Source organism: Ornithodoros turicata, chromosome 1 (assembly GCF_037126465.1).
Source record: "Ornithodoros turicata isolate Travis chromosome 1, ASM3712646v1, whole genome shotgun sequence".
Taxonomy (NCBI): Eukaryota; Metazoa; Arthropoda; class Arachnida; order Ixodida; family Argasidae; genus Ornithodoros; species Ornithodoros turicata.
This window is the reverse complement of record NC_088201.1, coordinates 35,088,150-35,101,756: the sequence shown is the minus strand read 5'-3', so window position 1 is coordinate 35,101,756 and position 13,607 is coordinate 35,088,150. Positions and strand designations below refer to the sequence as shown.

Here is a 13,607-nt window from a genome sequence, read left to right as displayed (position 1 = left end):
TGTACCTGTGAAACGGTACCTTCTTTTTCTTAAAGTTATTAGTTTCTTCTATTGCATTTCCGTTCAACTCGGCCAAGCAAACGTTTCTTGGCGTTGTCTCGAGACGTAAAGCCCCGAATTATTATTACAAGCGTTCTTGGAAGTACATATTCCTGTTAGAAAGAAGAAACGGCGCTGCGTCACGTCGCCAATGAGGTTTCGCGAGACTGCCGAGGCGGTCGAGCGCTGTGCGCTAGGGTATAAAACAGTGCCTGATTTCCAGCGCTCTGAAGCGAAGCGATGCATGTGCACTCTAAGAAAAAAAGGAGTACTTTTACTCCTTTGAGGGACTAAATTCATTGCCACAAAAAATAGTCCCTTTCGGGAGTAAATGCACGGGAGTAAATGAATGTCACAGAGTGGAGACTGCATTTCACGCGCTGTTGTAAGAGTCCCAAGTAAATAATTCGTGTGCATGCATGAAAATACTTTGAAGCAAACCGTCAACCGTGATATACGTAAAATCTTGCGCCATACATAGGGCACAATTTGCGAATAACGATGTGCTAACTGTTTCTTGCTCGGTGTGGCTGGAAAATTGCTACGTTGGCTGAGTTATACAGCCTTATGCCGTTCAAATTGACCAAGGGCGCATGTTTACGTAGACTGTTGCATTCAGGAGACCATTCGCGAAGTTCAGTGACAATTTGCAGTCCTGGGGAGTAAATGTCGGGACTAAATGTCGGGTTAGGGGACTAAAATGGGGAGTCATTGGAGGGCAGACTAGGGGAGTAGAAGCTGCAATTACTCCCCGTTTTACTCCTTTTTTTCTTACAGTGTGAGAACAGGCCCTAAGATTCACAGTTACCTGTCCTATGACTGACGACGTCTGTTAAGGTGTTCATAAATATACGCTACTGTACGTGTTAACGGAAGAGGCTCAGGACGAGAGACGCTGACATTTCAAACAGAGAATGTTCTTCTTCTGGGCACAAGGACGGTGCCCAGAAGAACCGTTTCTGTTCGAAATATCGATGGCTCTCGTCCTGAGGTTCTTCCTTCAACATTTCCTCACCGCTTCGCTGGATTTTCTGCTTTTCTGCACTGCGGTACGTTTGTTATCATACTCAAAATGTTCACAGTCACCCGGGGTATAGTTTTAACAGAGCTTAACCGGGACCCTGCGTACGCATCCATCTAGAAAAGCCTAAGCAAACGCCTAAGCAAAAAGCTCACCTATAGTCCATATCGAATGTCGTCGTATGTTACGCGATAAAGTCCTTGACGACTTTGATAAATTGTGGTGAAACGACATCGTTCGTGTCCACGCATAAACTCCCGTTGGAGAAACGGTGGCAAACGTGTTTCTCCACAGTTCTTGCCAAATTTAATGTGTCGTGGGACTACAGCGCAGCGTACATCTCTTGAAGTCCCATAAGACCTCATGTAACATCTTTGTAATTATCTGCATCATCTGTAGTTAAATCCTTATAATGTTTCTACATGACTACACGTGTAAAGGCGAACCGCGCCTTGTGCCTTCACACAGACTACAGCTTATAGTCTTCTGTCATGGGTCATTACACCTTTTACCCTGATGCAAAAGGTTTGTAATGGGATTAATTATACCCAACACTCTTAAAAATGAACTTCACCGCATAGCAAGCTCCTAGCCAACCATCATCGCGAATGATATCGTTATCTGCCTTGATTTATTGAAAATGGGAGGCGTACGCATTTTCTGTGACAATTATGAACAGCATAAGTGTCACAAAAAAGGCGTACGCCTCCCGTTTTCAACAAATCAGGGCAGATAACGATATCATTCGAGATGATGGTTGGCTAGGAGCGTGCTATGCGGTGAAGTTCATTTTTAAGAGTGTAGCCACACATGCAAACTTAATGCATTAAACGGAATGGCAGTAACTTCACCTCCTAACCAACCGTCATCTCGAATGACATCGTTCTCTCCCCTGATTTGTTGAAAACAGGAGGCGTACGCCTTTTTTTTTTTTATCATTCGAGATGATGGTTGGTTAGGAGGTGAAGCTACTGCCATTCCGTTTAATACATAAAGTTTGCCGTGTGGCTAGGGTATAAGGGTCTGCACCTGACCTTATGCAGCACACCCTCATATATTCATACCGGTCATATAGTATCTGCACTCTTATAACAGATGGTGGTGACTTGACGACTTCGGCTTGAAGTTCTTGAAACCAAACTTTGCGGCATAAAAACCCTCCTTTCTCTCTCCTTATTTTCTGAAAGTGGTAGGCGTGCACCTTTTTGTGACACATGACATTGATGCTAATTGTGCCGTGCTCTCTCAAGTCAAGGTTGTTAACGTTATCATTCCGTCTATAGTGGTTAGCATTGAGCGTCTTATGTTGTGAACTTCTGTTTTAAACGAGTGGTCGACCTTGTAGCGTATCCGGCTACATATTCACGCGAAACCTAATGGTGACAGCATTTAAAAGAATAAACTTATGTCAGAGACTTATGAAAGGCGATTGTTCGTTAACTGGTGTCCCACCACAAAAACACGTACGATTTCCGTTTTCATCAAATCGCAGAAGAGCAATGTCATTCGAGGTGATGGTTGGCTAGGAGACTGTTATGCGGTGAAGTTCTGTTTTAAGAGTGTACCAACAATGTACCTCGATAAATGTTCATAAATTAAAAAGAAAACACTACTGGTTCTTTGACACAACACATAAGACCCGGCTCTTTTTGTGTACTTCCGTACGTGTCCAACTGCGTGCAACTTGGATTTATTTTAACATCGTCGTTAAAGTTTAAGAATTTGTTTTTGTTCATATTACTAAAACCCCGAGACTATAGGGAACTGCGAAAACAGTGTCGGGGTTTTAGTTATATGAATTCTAATCACCAGCTCGCTTGCTCTTTTGCTATTCTTTCATTGTTTTTTTGTAATACTCGATGTTTACAGCAAAACTTACGTCCCATGTAGCCACTACATATTTGTACTGGAAAGCAGAAGAACCGGAAGCAATTTTCGCGCGATACGATTAAACAAGCACGTTCATGAAAGGAAAACTTCCCAAACATCCATGAAAGGCAAACAGCGCTTGGAATCACAGAAGAATAAGCCACAAAATGGTGCAACGCATGGAAACTGAGTATCGACAATGCCTTTGGTACTCGCGAGTGTTGACCCAGAAAAGAAGGCAAAAACAAGACTCTTTTAATGTTTGCGAGCTCCGACATTATTTCTTTTTATTTTTATTTTAACCTCGTTGTCTAAAGATCAAGGGTAATATAAATCAGGTTGCGCATTGAACTGCACAGTGACACCTGCTGGGTATATCTATGCATCGAAAATTTGAAATCAGCTATATAGCGTGTTATTCGGGGTTAGTCCAAAACAAAACACACATAGTTCCCATTTCTTATTGTTATTGTTTTCTTTTACAGTGTCATTGTCTCATCTATCGACGTCACCGTTGGTGTCAGGTCCTCAATAATCATTATCGATTTTAATGTGTGCTCCGTTCCTCCTGTTTCAGTGACTTAGAGTGCCTGCAAGACATTCTCCTCCTGAAGAAGCTCAAGCCAGTGTTGACTTGCTGGACCTCGTGAGTTTTTAATTACTAGCTACATGACTACCGACCTTGTCACTTATTCCTGCGGATGATCACATCTATTAGAATGAGTTCCTTCTCTTTACTGCTGTGCAAGCGTAGGCCTGAGTAAGCTGAAACGCTTCGAGGCTCGAGGAATCACTTTCGTTTTACGCATCTTTAACTACAAAAGCCAATCGCTCGAATTTAACCTGTGAGAAATGCTTTTGTTTAAGTATTACAAGAGGTGTCACATTTTCAAGTCGTCTGAGAGCCTTACAGACGCGTATACGTTAGATGACGATGGGATGGGTGATTCATCGCCGTTGTGGCGGTATACTGCCCCATTGCTTTTTGGGCATGAATGGTCGTCTGAGAGGGTGTAGCAGCATACCCTCAAAGCAGCGCTTCATTATTTTAAAAATACCACTACGCAAGGAACCAATCAATGTAGAGCGCAGTGCTTTATTCTGACAAAAGAGAATAATCTTGACGTAAAAGTCATGTGAAAATTGGGCGAAGATGGTTTTGGTACAGTTCACCTCTGGTGGACCGCGACATTTATCCGTTTAGCAATTTTGAGGCATAATTTTCGCGCCTGTTGTTTCCCGACGAATAAACATGCCTTCTAGAGTTAATTTCAAAGCGACATTGGTACGCCGATAACTGATGGAAATGGCTGAATAGGCTACTCGCAATGTGTTGACAGTGACGAGCCTCTTTGGTCCTCCCAAATTACGATGATCTGCAATACTTTGGAAGAATAGCCAAGAACTGGAGAAAAAACGAAACTTAGGATTGCCGTAATACGAAAGTAATTGTAATAGTTGCAGACTACATACGAAGCGGTGTTTTGACATTTCTCTACACAGGAGAAGCATAGCAGGGGGAACCTGCTAGAGCACAAGGACGGCAAACACCCATATCATGTATGTCTCCCATTTCCGTGCCTTTGCTTGCCCTCTAGTGAAGTACTAACTGAGTTTTGACCAGTGAGTCTCATTCTACCCCTCTGCTTTTTCACTATTTACCGTCAGCTACACAGAGCCGCAATATGGGAACAGTAGAATTCAGCTACTCAGCATTCCCCAACTCATAGTCTGCTATCGCCGAATGAAATGAGAACGGTTCTTTTGCATTCACTAAAGTTTTCTTCTGCTGTTTCGTTCCCTACTCTTTCCTGTCTCGCTTCAGAAAAGAGATCTTGAGGTGCTCTCTTGGTGATGAACACTATGACCCAATAATAGCGTCATACTACATGCGTCACTCTTACAGCGCGTCAGGACGTCCCACTTTGATAAGAACTCCTCGCTCAGTTTGATCGCCACCAGACGGACAGCGAGGTCTCTGCATTATCTCCTGTAAACGTCACCGATAATAGATGTTGATTGTGTATATCGCGTGAAGACCATACGAAGATCGGAGAAGGAAAGTAACGTCACTTCGTTTCCGTGCTCACAACGATTCATATCTCCCTTTTACAACAAAGGGAAGGCCAGGAGCGATCTTATTCCAGACTCGTTGCGCGTCACGCACTACGTTTTGTCTCTATTGTCGTATTCGTCGTAGCGCTTTTGCGGAGGTCGCTTTATTTATGTATTTGACGGGGGACGAGCTCTGTGCAGTTCAGAAATTGCAGCATCCCAAGGCACCAGGTTCAGGGAGCGCCGACTTGACGGCGCGCAACAGGTTTTAGTCGAGACATTCCGTTTCACGCAGTCCAGGTAGGATAGTATAGGACTGTGCCGGACCAATGAGTCACTCTACAAGGGAGAAACAATTATGGAATTTTCGTGCTTGCATTTTTTGCGGCTGCAAGAAAGCTATACTAGAAATATTCAGGCGATTGGAAAAATCCAAAATTTTGTGGAAGCCTTTGGGGAACGGACGCCACTATGGTCGATTTACAATGTGGTATATTTCTGCATCCAATAACAATACTGGTGGATTATTATTGTATTTGAGAAGTTCTAGGGCTGTGGGCCTTCTGGAAGTTTCAACGGTCTTTTTCGGGACCGCAGACTCGCGCCTCACACACTGTTCTATGAACTGTTGTTCAATAATTATTCTAATTAATCTATTATTAGACATAACTGGCAGAAGTTAATACCGTAATCGCGTTTACTCTTAGTAGAGATTATGCTTACAGTGAAACCGCGAGCATGAAATTCCACTTCGGCAGTAAACAGCTGTCCTCACATAGAAAGCTACCGCCAAGTGGCACGCTTTCTGCGTCCTAATCTTGAAGGATTACATGGACAGGGATATGCACGTGACGCACGTCTGGTCAGATGAGTCTCTTCTATTCATCTCGTTGTTGCGTCGCTGTAAATGATCATGATGTGAATCAAGCGACATAATGAACTGCATCTATCGACAAATTTTTTACAAAATAATGAGATGCGAGACATCTAATGCACGACACAACGCACTTCCACAGTTATTTTCTTGATATGTTATCTGGAATAAGAAAAATATTTCCAGAAACAACTTTACGTCTATATTTTGACCCATGGGTGCAAGAAAGGATCCTGAATGGAATTCATTTTCAAGACCTAAGGTCAGCAGTAGGGATGTCATTAAAGCTGACGTCAAGAAAGTTGAATGCCGGCAAATTTTGATGCTCTTTGGAATAGAAGAAATAGACTATATATATGGCATATTTTGAAAAACAGTATTTACAAGTGATATCAATTAAATTTGTTACGTAAGTGACTTGCTGTATGCGAATCCCGTCGTTTTCCTCTATGCAGCGGGTGTCTGCTGAGAAACTATGTATTATTAACAAGTTGAATTTAACGAAAATACAAAACCTGAACTCTTAAAGGAATGTGCTCTAGTTCTTGAATCGACGAGCATTTTCGTTCGAGCGTTTCGAGTCTTTGGTTCACTCACTTAGATAGAAGCGCTGGCTGTTCTCGCATCACTCTTCCAAAATACGGGGAACATTTTTTCTAGCAGTTTGAAAAGAACACAGTTCAAATCTCCTCTTTATTGCTTTGTGAACGGAAGCTGTTCTCCAAAGACGTATAGTAAGTTAATAACGCAACGGTCCGACATTACTATATCATTACGCTTTGAGTGACCCGCAACGTGGGAAAGCGTGAAACCAATGGCATATGGTGCTGCACAGTATCGCATGGCTCATATAACGCATTAACTAAAATATAGAGCCACGTTCCCAAGAGCACGCGACCTCCTGCATTGAACACGTAACTGTATTCTCAAACAAATGTCTCATAATTAGCTTACGACTTACTCATTGGGTAGCCCTTTACATAAATGATCCCAGAAAAATATCGCCGAAATGTGACTTGAGATGTGCCGTTGTCGGCCTCGAGCACGCGGCACCGTGCACAGACTCTTTCTTCATCGTCATTTGCTTGTCGTTTTTAGACTGAAAACCTTGGCCGCCTAAAAGCAGTCAACGTGTGCCGAATCATCAGTGCGTTTACAAGGTGGCTAGACCTACGCTGTTAAAACGGAACTTCACCACATAAAACGCTCCTAGCCAACCACCATTCCGAATGATATTATTCTGTGTTCTTATTTGCTGAAAATGAGAGGAGGCGCCTATCAGGGGCACATTATGCATGTCCAAGATAGGCTCCTCCCCCTGTTTTGAATGAATCATGATACAGAATAATATCATTCGAAATTATGGTTGGCTAGGAGCGTGCTATGTGGTGAAGTTCTATTTTACCTTTCACCATCACCACCACCACCACCTCTATTTTAACAAGGTTAGGCAAATAGCCTTGTACCCTGGGAGGTACCCGGGTTCGAATCCCGGTGCCGGCTGTGCTGTCTGGGGTTTTTCCTGGGTTTTCCTCAGACGCTTTCAGACATATGTCGGCGCAGTTCCCTTAGAAGTCGGCCCAGGACGCACATTCCCCCAGGGCGTGAGTCGTGACGTTGCCCACATACGTGAGGCCGACAACGGCAAGCCCTATCACCACCACCACCACCACCACCACCACCACCACCTATCTATTTTAACAAGCCCTTTCACCCACCACCACCATCTATTTTAGCAGTGTATAAAAGTTAGGTCTCCCCGGTCCTCTGCATGCAGTACAGCGGTTATAATAAGAGCGATGGTGCCGATTTCTACAAAGGCGACCAAGAGAGTAAAAAAGACAAGCAAGCTGGTGTAATGGTGTTGAAGGTAACATTTCCTTCAGTTTGAGGAGGTGTAAAGAAGGTGACACCAAGTGGCGAAGAGAACGTTGTTCTCACAAACATGGAAGCCACCAATTCGAGACAAAACTACACTCTTAAAACAAAGCTTCACCACATAGCACGCTGAAGGCTGTTTTAAGACTGCAGGGCAACAAACTAAAAAACACATCATATTATGGATCCTGGATACTCTGTTTTTAAATGGAAGACTACATTGGCTTTTCCGTGCTTCCGACGCTCTACCTCTAAATCTTCATTTGCCAGTTCTTGCCGATTATTATTTGATAGTTCATATTCTCGACTACACTATAAAAACAGAACTTCACCATGGAGCACGCTCCTAGCCAACCTTCATTCCGAATGTCATCGTTCTTCCCCCCCCCCCCATTTTCTTGAAAACGGGAAGAGTACGCCCTTTTATGACACTTACGCAGTTATGTTAATTGTCACAAAAAGGCGCACGCTCTGTACTCTCCTCAAATCGCAAGACATAAATGTATCGTTTGGCGCAATGGTTGGCGCAGACCGTGTTATGCGGTGAAGTTCAGTTCCTCAGACGCTTAAAGACAAATGTCGGTACAGTTCCCTGTGAAGTCGGCCCAGGATGCACGGTCACCCCCAGCGATAGTCGTGACGTTGCCCGCCTAAGCATGGTCGACTACGGCAAGCAGTTCCATCATCACCACCACCACCACCACCATCTGTTTTTGGAGTGTATAATTTCTTGTATTTTAAAAAATGCTAACAGATATAGTTTCGAAAACTAAACTTATTCTAAATGAAGTTTTAGTTTCAATTTAGAATCTATTTTACGTAGTCGATTAAAAAATAAGGAGCATAGCACCGTCGTGCAATCTAAACACAGAACTTCACCGCATAGCACCCTGTGCGCCGACCATTGCCACGGAAGATAGGGTTATCGCTTGTGAATGGAAGACAGAGGGGGTCGTACGCCTATTTGTGGCAATTTTCATATATCCAAATTGCCACACAAAGGCGTACGCCCCTTCTCTCTTCGATAAACCTATCATTTCTGGCAATGGTTGGCGCCCAACGTGCTATGTGGTGAAGTTCTGTTTTCATGTGAAAAAGAAAACACGCATTATCCGACAGTTACAGGAATTAGAAGTTTTATATTAGTGCATGAGACGAGCATTTAACGGGATATTCGGTAATCACGGGTGGCAAGGCATGAAGGATTCCATGGAAATCGGGATCTGAGCTAGTGGAGTTCGTAAACATGAAGTGCTGAGAAGCAGGTATAATTGGCAAATTACACAGAGAACCCACTGGAGGCATTGTTAGCAGAGTGTGGCGTGGCTTCCTCTTTCGCTCTCTGTGCCCTTTCGTTCGTTGGTCTTTCAAGGCACCGCTTCGTGGACCTAAACGATCCGCATTATCATTACTCGCTGTGTGCTCGAGGAATGTTCGTTGACCGCAACATTGTGTTCATTTCGAGATCCCTGCTTTTTATGCAGCCGAAACTCCTTTTCAGTAACACAGTTTCACAGCAATGGCAACAACAAATGGTTACGTACGCATTTATTGCCTTTTGATTTACATCGGCACAGTCCCTTCGGCCTGAATATCAACAACTTTATATGGCAGCATGAGGCGCCGTACCGGACATTGGCAACGAACACAAATATTGGGATTGCCCCACACTCTGTGGAAATTGGTGCAGATAAATTTATTCGCGGAACGAAGAACAAAGGCGAAATCATATTTTAGACGCTCTAAAACTAATAAAAAACGGTACTTGACAAACACATGTAACAAACCATAACATATAACACTTGATTTACATGCATTAATGTGTATTGTTATCACAGCATAAAAAATTATCACTGGCATTTCAAATGTGCCCACTATAGAGTACGCGTAGCTTCATGCATATCTCTAGCAGTATTGGGAAATAATATGCGGCTTGGAATTTATAGCAGCTTACGATGAAGAATTCGCTTTGACAATAGCGTCACGACTATTTTCTGGTCTACAAAGAAGAAGACGTCAGGTGACCAATAGCAACAGCTGTCTGTAAGGTGTTGATCGTTACGTAACAGAACTGGTGATAAACACTATAAGCCTATGACGATTATTTCCTTTTTGAGACTGCATATGAGGTTGATTCTATTTGATGAATAAAATGGCACTATCAATCACTTGTTATTGTGTCTCGATTTCTTTCGCGAAAGTATATGCTATCAGAGCAATAGTCATGGAGATCATTTTTCTATCACGAATCTTCTACTGTGGCGGAAGTTGCACTTCGTTAAAACCGGTATCGCTTTAAGTGAGTGAATGCGTTCCACCCGCTCGGTTCGACGAAGGGAGGTCAGGCTTATGTCTTTTCACTATATAGGACAAATAAGTTAAACTATACATTATCACAAACTAAAGTTGACACAATTTTTGTACTAACGCTCCTCAAAACGGATCATACATCAGCTGCAAGTACGGACTGAAGTGGACTGTGCCGCACACCGGTATGACTTCACAGTGCCGTGAAGTTATGTCACAACAGAAGGAACAATTCTAAATATGTACATAGAAATAGCGGCATCCTATTACTGGTTCCTTTAAGAGCTCTTAAATCAAGAAGAGGGGATGAAAAAGTGACAATGTTTCTTGGTTGCCTAGGCGACCAAAGAGAAGTATATTTGATTTTGCCAGGCATAAGCTCTGTTCAAATTTATCACTTAAGAGACTAGCTACGTCGGCTTAAAGCCATAGCTTATAGCATTAAATTCAGAGCGTATTTGCACCTGGTATAACCACCATCAGAATCGCGATTCCATCTGCCATTCACTCAACTGCTAGTTGCTCCGAGTTTTGTACATTTGGGTGTGAAACTTCGGGTCTAATTTTAATTATCAGCCATAACCACGTCATAACTTGCTGGTCCATTGTGATGCCACGCTAACTATAATCTGAACGTAGTATCAGAATACACTGCCTCCGTTGTGAAAAATGAGCAATTCCATGAATAAGCACTCGCAACCATTACCTCATAATGCGTGGTGGCGATAGCAAGTGTTTTCCACCTAGGAACTATAACCGGGATCGAAAACACTCTGAAAGCCTTCATAAGCCAAAAACCACAACTGACATTATCTTACTTGCGAATGCGAATGAAGCATTTAGGAAAGGTATGGTTCCCCATCAACCGAAGGAACTTGGTCGCGTTTCACGTTAGTACGATTCACTCGTCAACGCGACTTTTATATACAGCGTGCTATGTACAACAAATAATTTCTCATCTCACTGTCTCTGCATCCACAATGACCCCCATAACGTTTCAACATGTTCGCATACAGAATGACGGAAAGTTTGTGATCCATCCGCAGTTATAAACACGCGCCCACAATAAGCACATTGTCACTACCAGGACTGACGGTAATGATTGCCGTACTCTGTAGGCACGTGCTTATACATCACGCTCAGATCATAGGCTCTTGGTCTGGCATGAGAAAACCGGCACAAAATATAAAACCGTTCAGCATTCCCGAAGCTTCAATACCTGTTTGCCCATACCGTAAAGCATTGTCCAAAATTTTCAAGTGCCCCGGCTGTCGTTTCACCGCTGTCCAGGGCCTCTACTGTTGGTCTTGGGGATGAATATGAAAGGCGAATTTTCTTCCTCTTTTAGCCTTGAGCAGTGAACATGACGAAGACGGCAATGCTGAAAGACGAGGATATACTTCCGAAGAGAGAATGTGATGACAGGGAGCTTGGATGGTGTCTCACGCAGATAGGAAAACAGAGAAACGATAGACATCAGAACACCATTCACCAGAAAGTTTCCCCGGACTGTCTCTCAAGAATGCTGTTCGATTGACGGCCTTCACCTGTTGTCAGTCAAATATTCGCTTGGGATAGTCATTGAAAACGTTTCTGGTCACTTTTTGTGTCCCGTCACCGTTTCATTCTGGCACAGTCCTTTTACCTTTCGCGTTTAGGGGTACTTGCACGCTGGGAGCGTTGAGTTCGATGAGCCTCCTGCAGTGTATGTTCGGCTAGTGTGCGTTCGGGTGTCATTTGTCAAGAACGATCCCCAGCGGGCGGTCCGTCCACGGTCCTGGCACGCTTGGCGTCGGGGTCACATGAGAAAGTCGGGAGAACCAGGACTGCTCGTGGAAGCTACGGTAGAGAGCGAGCTCTGCTGCTGCTGCTGCTGTTGTTGCTGGTGTTGTTGTTGCAGCTGAGCTGCCCGGACGCGGCTCTGCGCAGCGCCTAGCTGCTGCTTGTAGAAGTCCCGCTCTTGGCAGGTCCGCTCCAGCTCCTGACGCAGACGGCTGACTTCAGCCTGCAGGATACGGTTCCTGCTCTCGAGCTCGTGCCTCTGCGCCAGGCGCTTTGTACGGCAATTCTGCGCGTAGCCGCGGTTCTTGAGCGTCCGCCGCTTCTGCTTGAGCCGAACCACTTCTTCGCGGGGGAACCCGTGGAGCCGCTTGTTGAGTTCGCGCACAGACAGGGAGATGAGCTGCTCATCGTCTAGGATGTCCCGCACCGGGAGCTGTGGGGCCACGGAGGACAACGGTGGCCGCTGTTGTTGATGGTGGTTTTGTTGCTGTTGGTGCAGTTCGTAGTCGCGGCGAAGTTGAATCCACTCGAGGTCATTTTGTGGACGCAGATCGAGCGGCTCCTGGTACCGCACACCCTGCTGCGAAAGCCACATCATGCTGTCGTCTGGCATACAGTTTCCGAATTCTGGAGATGCCGTCGAACCTGGAGGTGTGTCGGGTGGTGTTCCAGGTGTACTTCCTACCATTGGTCGTGGACGATGTTGCTGCTGGTGTTGCAGATGCTCCGGCAATGCCAGCTCGGGCTGCAGAGCCTGGTACTTGACTCCCATTTCTTGTTTTACTACCTCCTCGAGGTTGTCTAAGTCGAAGCTGTACTCATCTGCAGCCATAGCGTCGTCATCGAGAGATGAGCTCAGAGATGATGCAGAAGGCGACGGGGTCGCATCCACAGGTGCGGCAACGGCAGGATTTGAAAAGTACGAAGGAGGCTCCGGGGGTGCGCCAGCGAGCCAGGCGGCCACCGCGGCGTCGCCTGGCGCTACTTCGCCTGCGTACAGTGCCACGCTCGTGGCGTGGTGGCCCAGGCGCTGGACCCCTGGTTCTAAGATAGAGTGCGAGCACCGCCGTCGGGAGAACTCCACCGCTGCGCTGCCAACTTGGCTCTCGGGAGAGCGCCGCTCAGACCCCAGCGACTTCAACCACATATTTATGACCGCGCGCGCCGCCGCACTTTCTGCCAATAGCGCGCCGCTCTCTGTGTGACGTCACATAGCATTGGGAGGCCGGCGCCCCCTCTCCCGGCAACTTCGATGCGTCCCGAGCTGAAGTTTCACGGCGCCCGGGCCACGACACCCGTAGGTGAGCCTTTCTGTTTCGTATTTCTCTAGACGGGTGCCTGAAAATGTGCGCGAATTTTATGCTCCGATAGATTTCTAAAGCGAGATGGGTGGCAATCTGGTAGCCGTCTTTCGTCTCGTTCGTTTACACTCGTAGGAAAAAGAAAAAAAAGGGAGGGGGGAATATATGCACACAACGTAGTTAGCCTGCGCTCTGCTTAATATAGTGAACAATTTGCGCGTATTTGCGAAACCATGAAGAATGATAATTACAAATGCTGCTTATGAGTTAATAAGTTTGTCAGCGATTTTTGCCGTTTTCCTACAATGTCGATCTCTCATTACAAGTTTATTCCTTTTCTTTTTATTGGTATTATGCACCGGCTACGTTTCAAACACACGCGTGGGCTTTTTTAGGGCTGTCGCGTAGCTTTCTTATACTTTCACGAGCAACAGGGTTACTAATTCGTCAATACTGCATACGTAAATATTTTGTTTGACAT

The 13,607-nt window shown here is 45.0% G+C and overlaps 1 protein-coding gene and 2 long non-coding RNA genes across 3 annotated transcripts in view; 1 reads left to right on the top strand and 2 right to left on the bottom strand.

Annotated features, from left to right (window-relative positions):
• Positions 1–5,131: 5,131 nt before the first annotated feature.
• Positions 5,132–6,925, bottom strand: LOC135377977 (uncharacterized). Its single transcript, XR_010418230.1, has 3 exons — positions 6,820–6,925; positions 5,708–5,885; positions 5,132–5,323 (listed from the first exon to the last, which is right to left on the bottom strand). It is a non-coding gene; the product is annotated as an uncharacterized LOC135377977 (long non-coding RNA).
• A 2,342-nt stretch (positions 6,926–9,267) lies between these two features.
• LOC135377975 (transcription factor MafA-like) lies at positions 9,268–13,003 on the bottom strand. Its single transcript, XM_064610764.1, has one exon. The coding sequence runs from the start codon at positions 12,970–12,972 to the stop codon at positions 11,842–11,844; it is 1,131 nt and encodes a 376-aa protein (XP_064466834.1). The 5' UTR covers positions 12,973–13,003; the 3' UTR covers positions 9,268–11,841.
• Positions 13,004–13,028: 25 nt separating this feature from the next.
• The window catches only part of LOC135377976 (uncharacterized), a 31,046-nt gene continuing 30,467 nt past the window's right edge, over positions 13,029–13,607 (top strand). The window contains exon 1 of the long non-coding RNA XR_010418229.1: positions 13,029–13,126. This is a non-coding gene — a long non-coding RNA (uncharacterized LOC135377976). The remainder of the gene's footprint in view (positions 13,127–13,607) is intronic.

Coding starts and splice junctions, on each gene's coding strand:
- LOC135377975 (XM_064610764.1), bottom strand. CDS start 12,972: ATGTGGTTGAAGTCGCTGGGGTCTGAGCGGCGCTCTCCCGAGAGCCAA.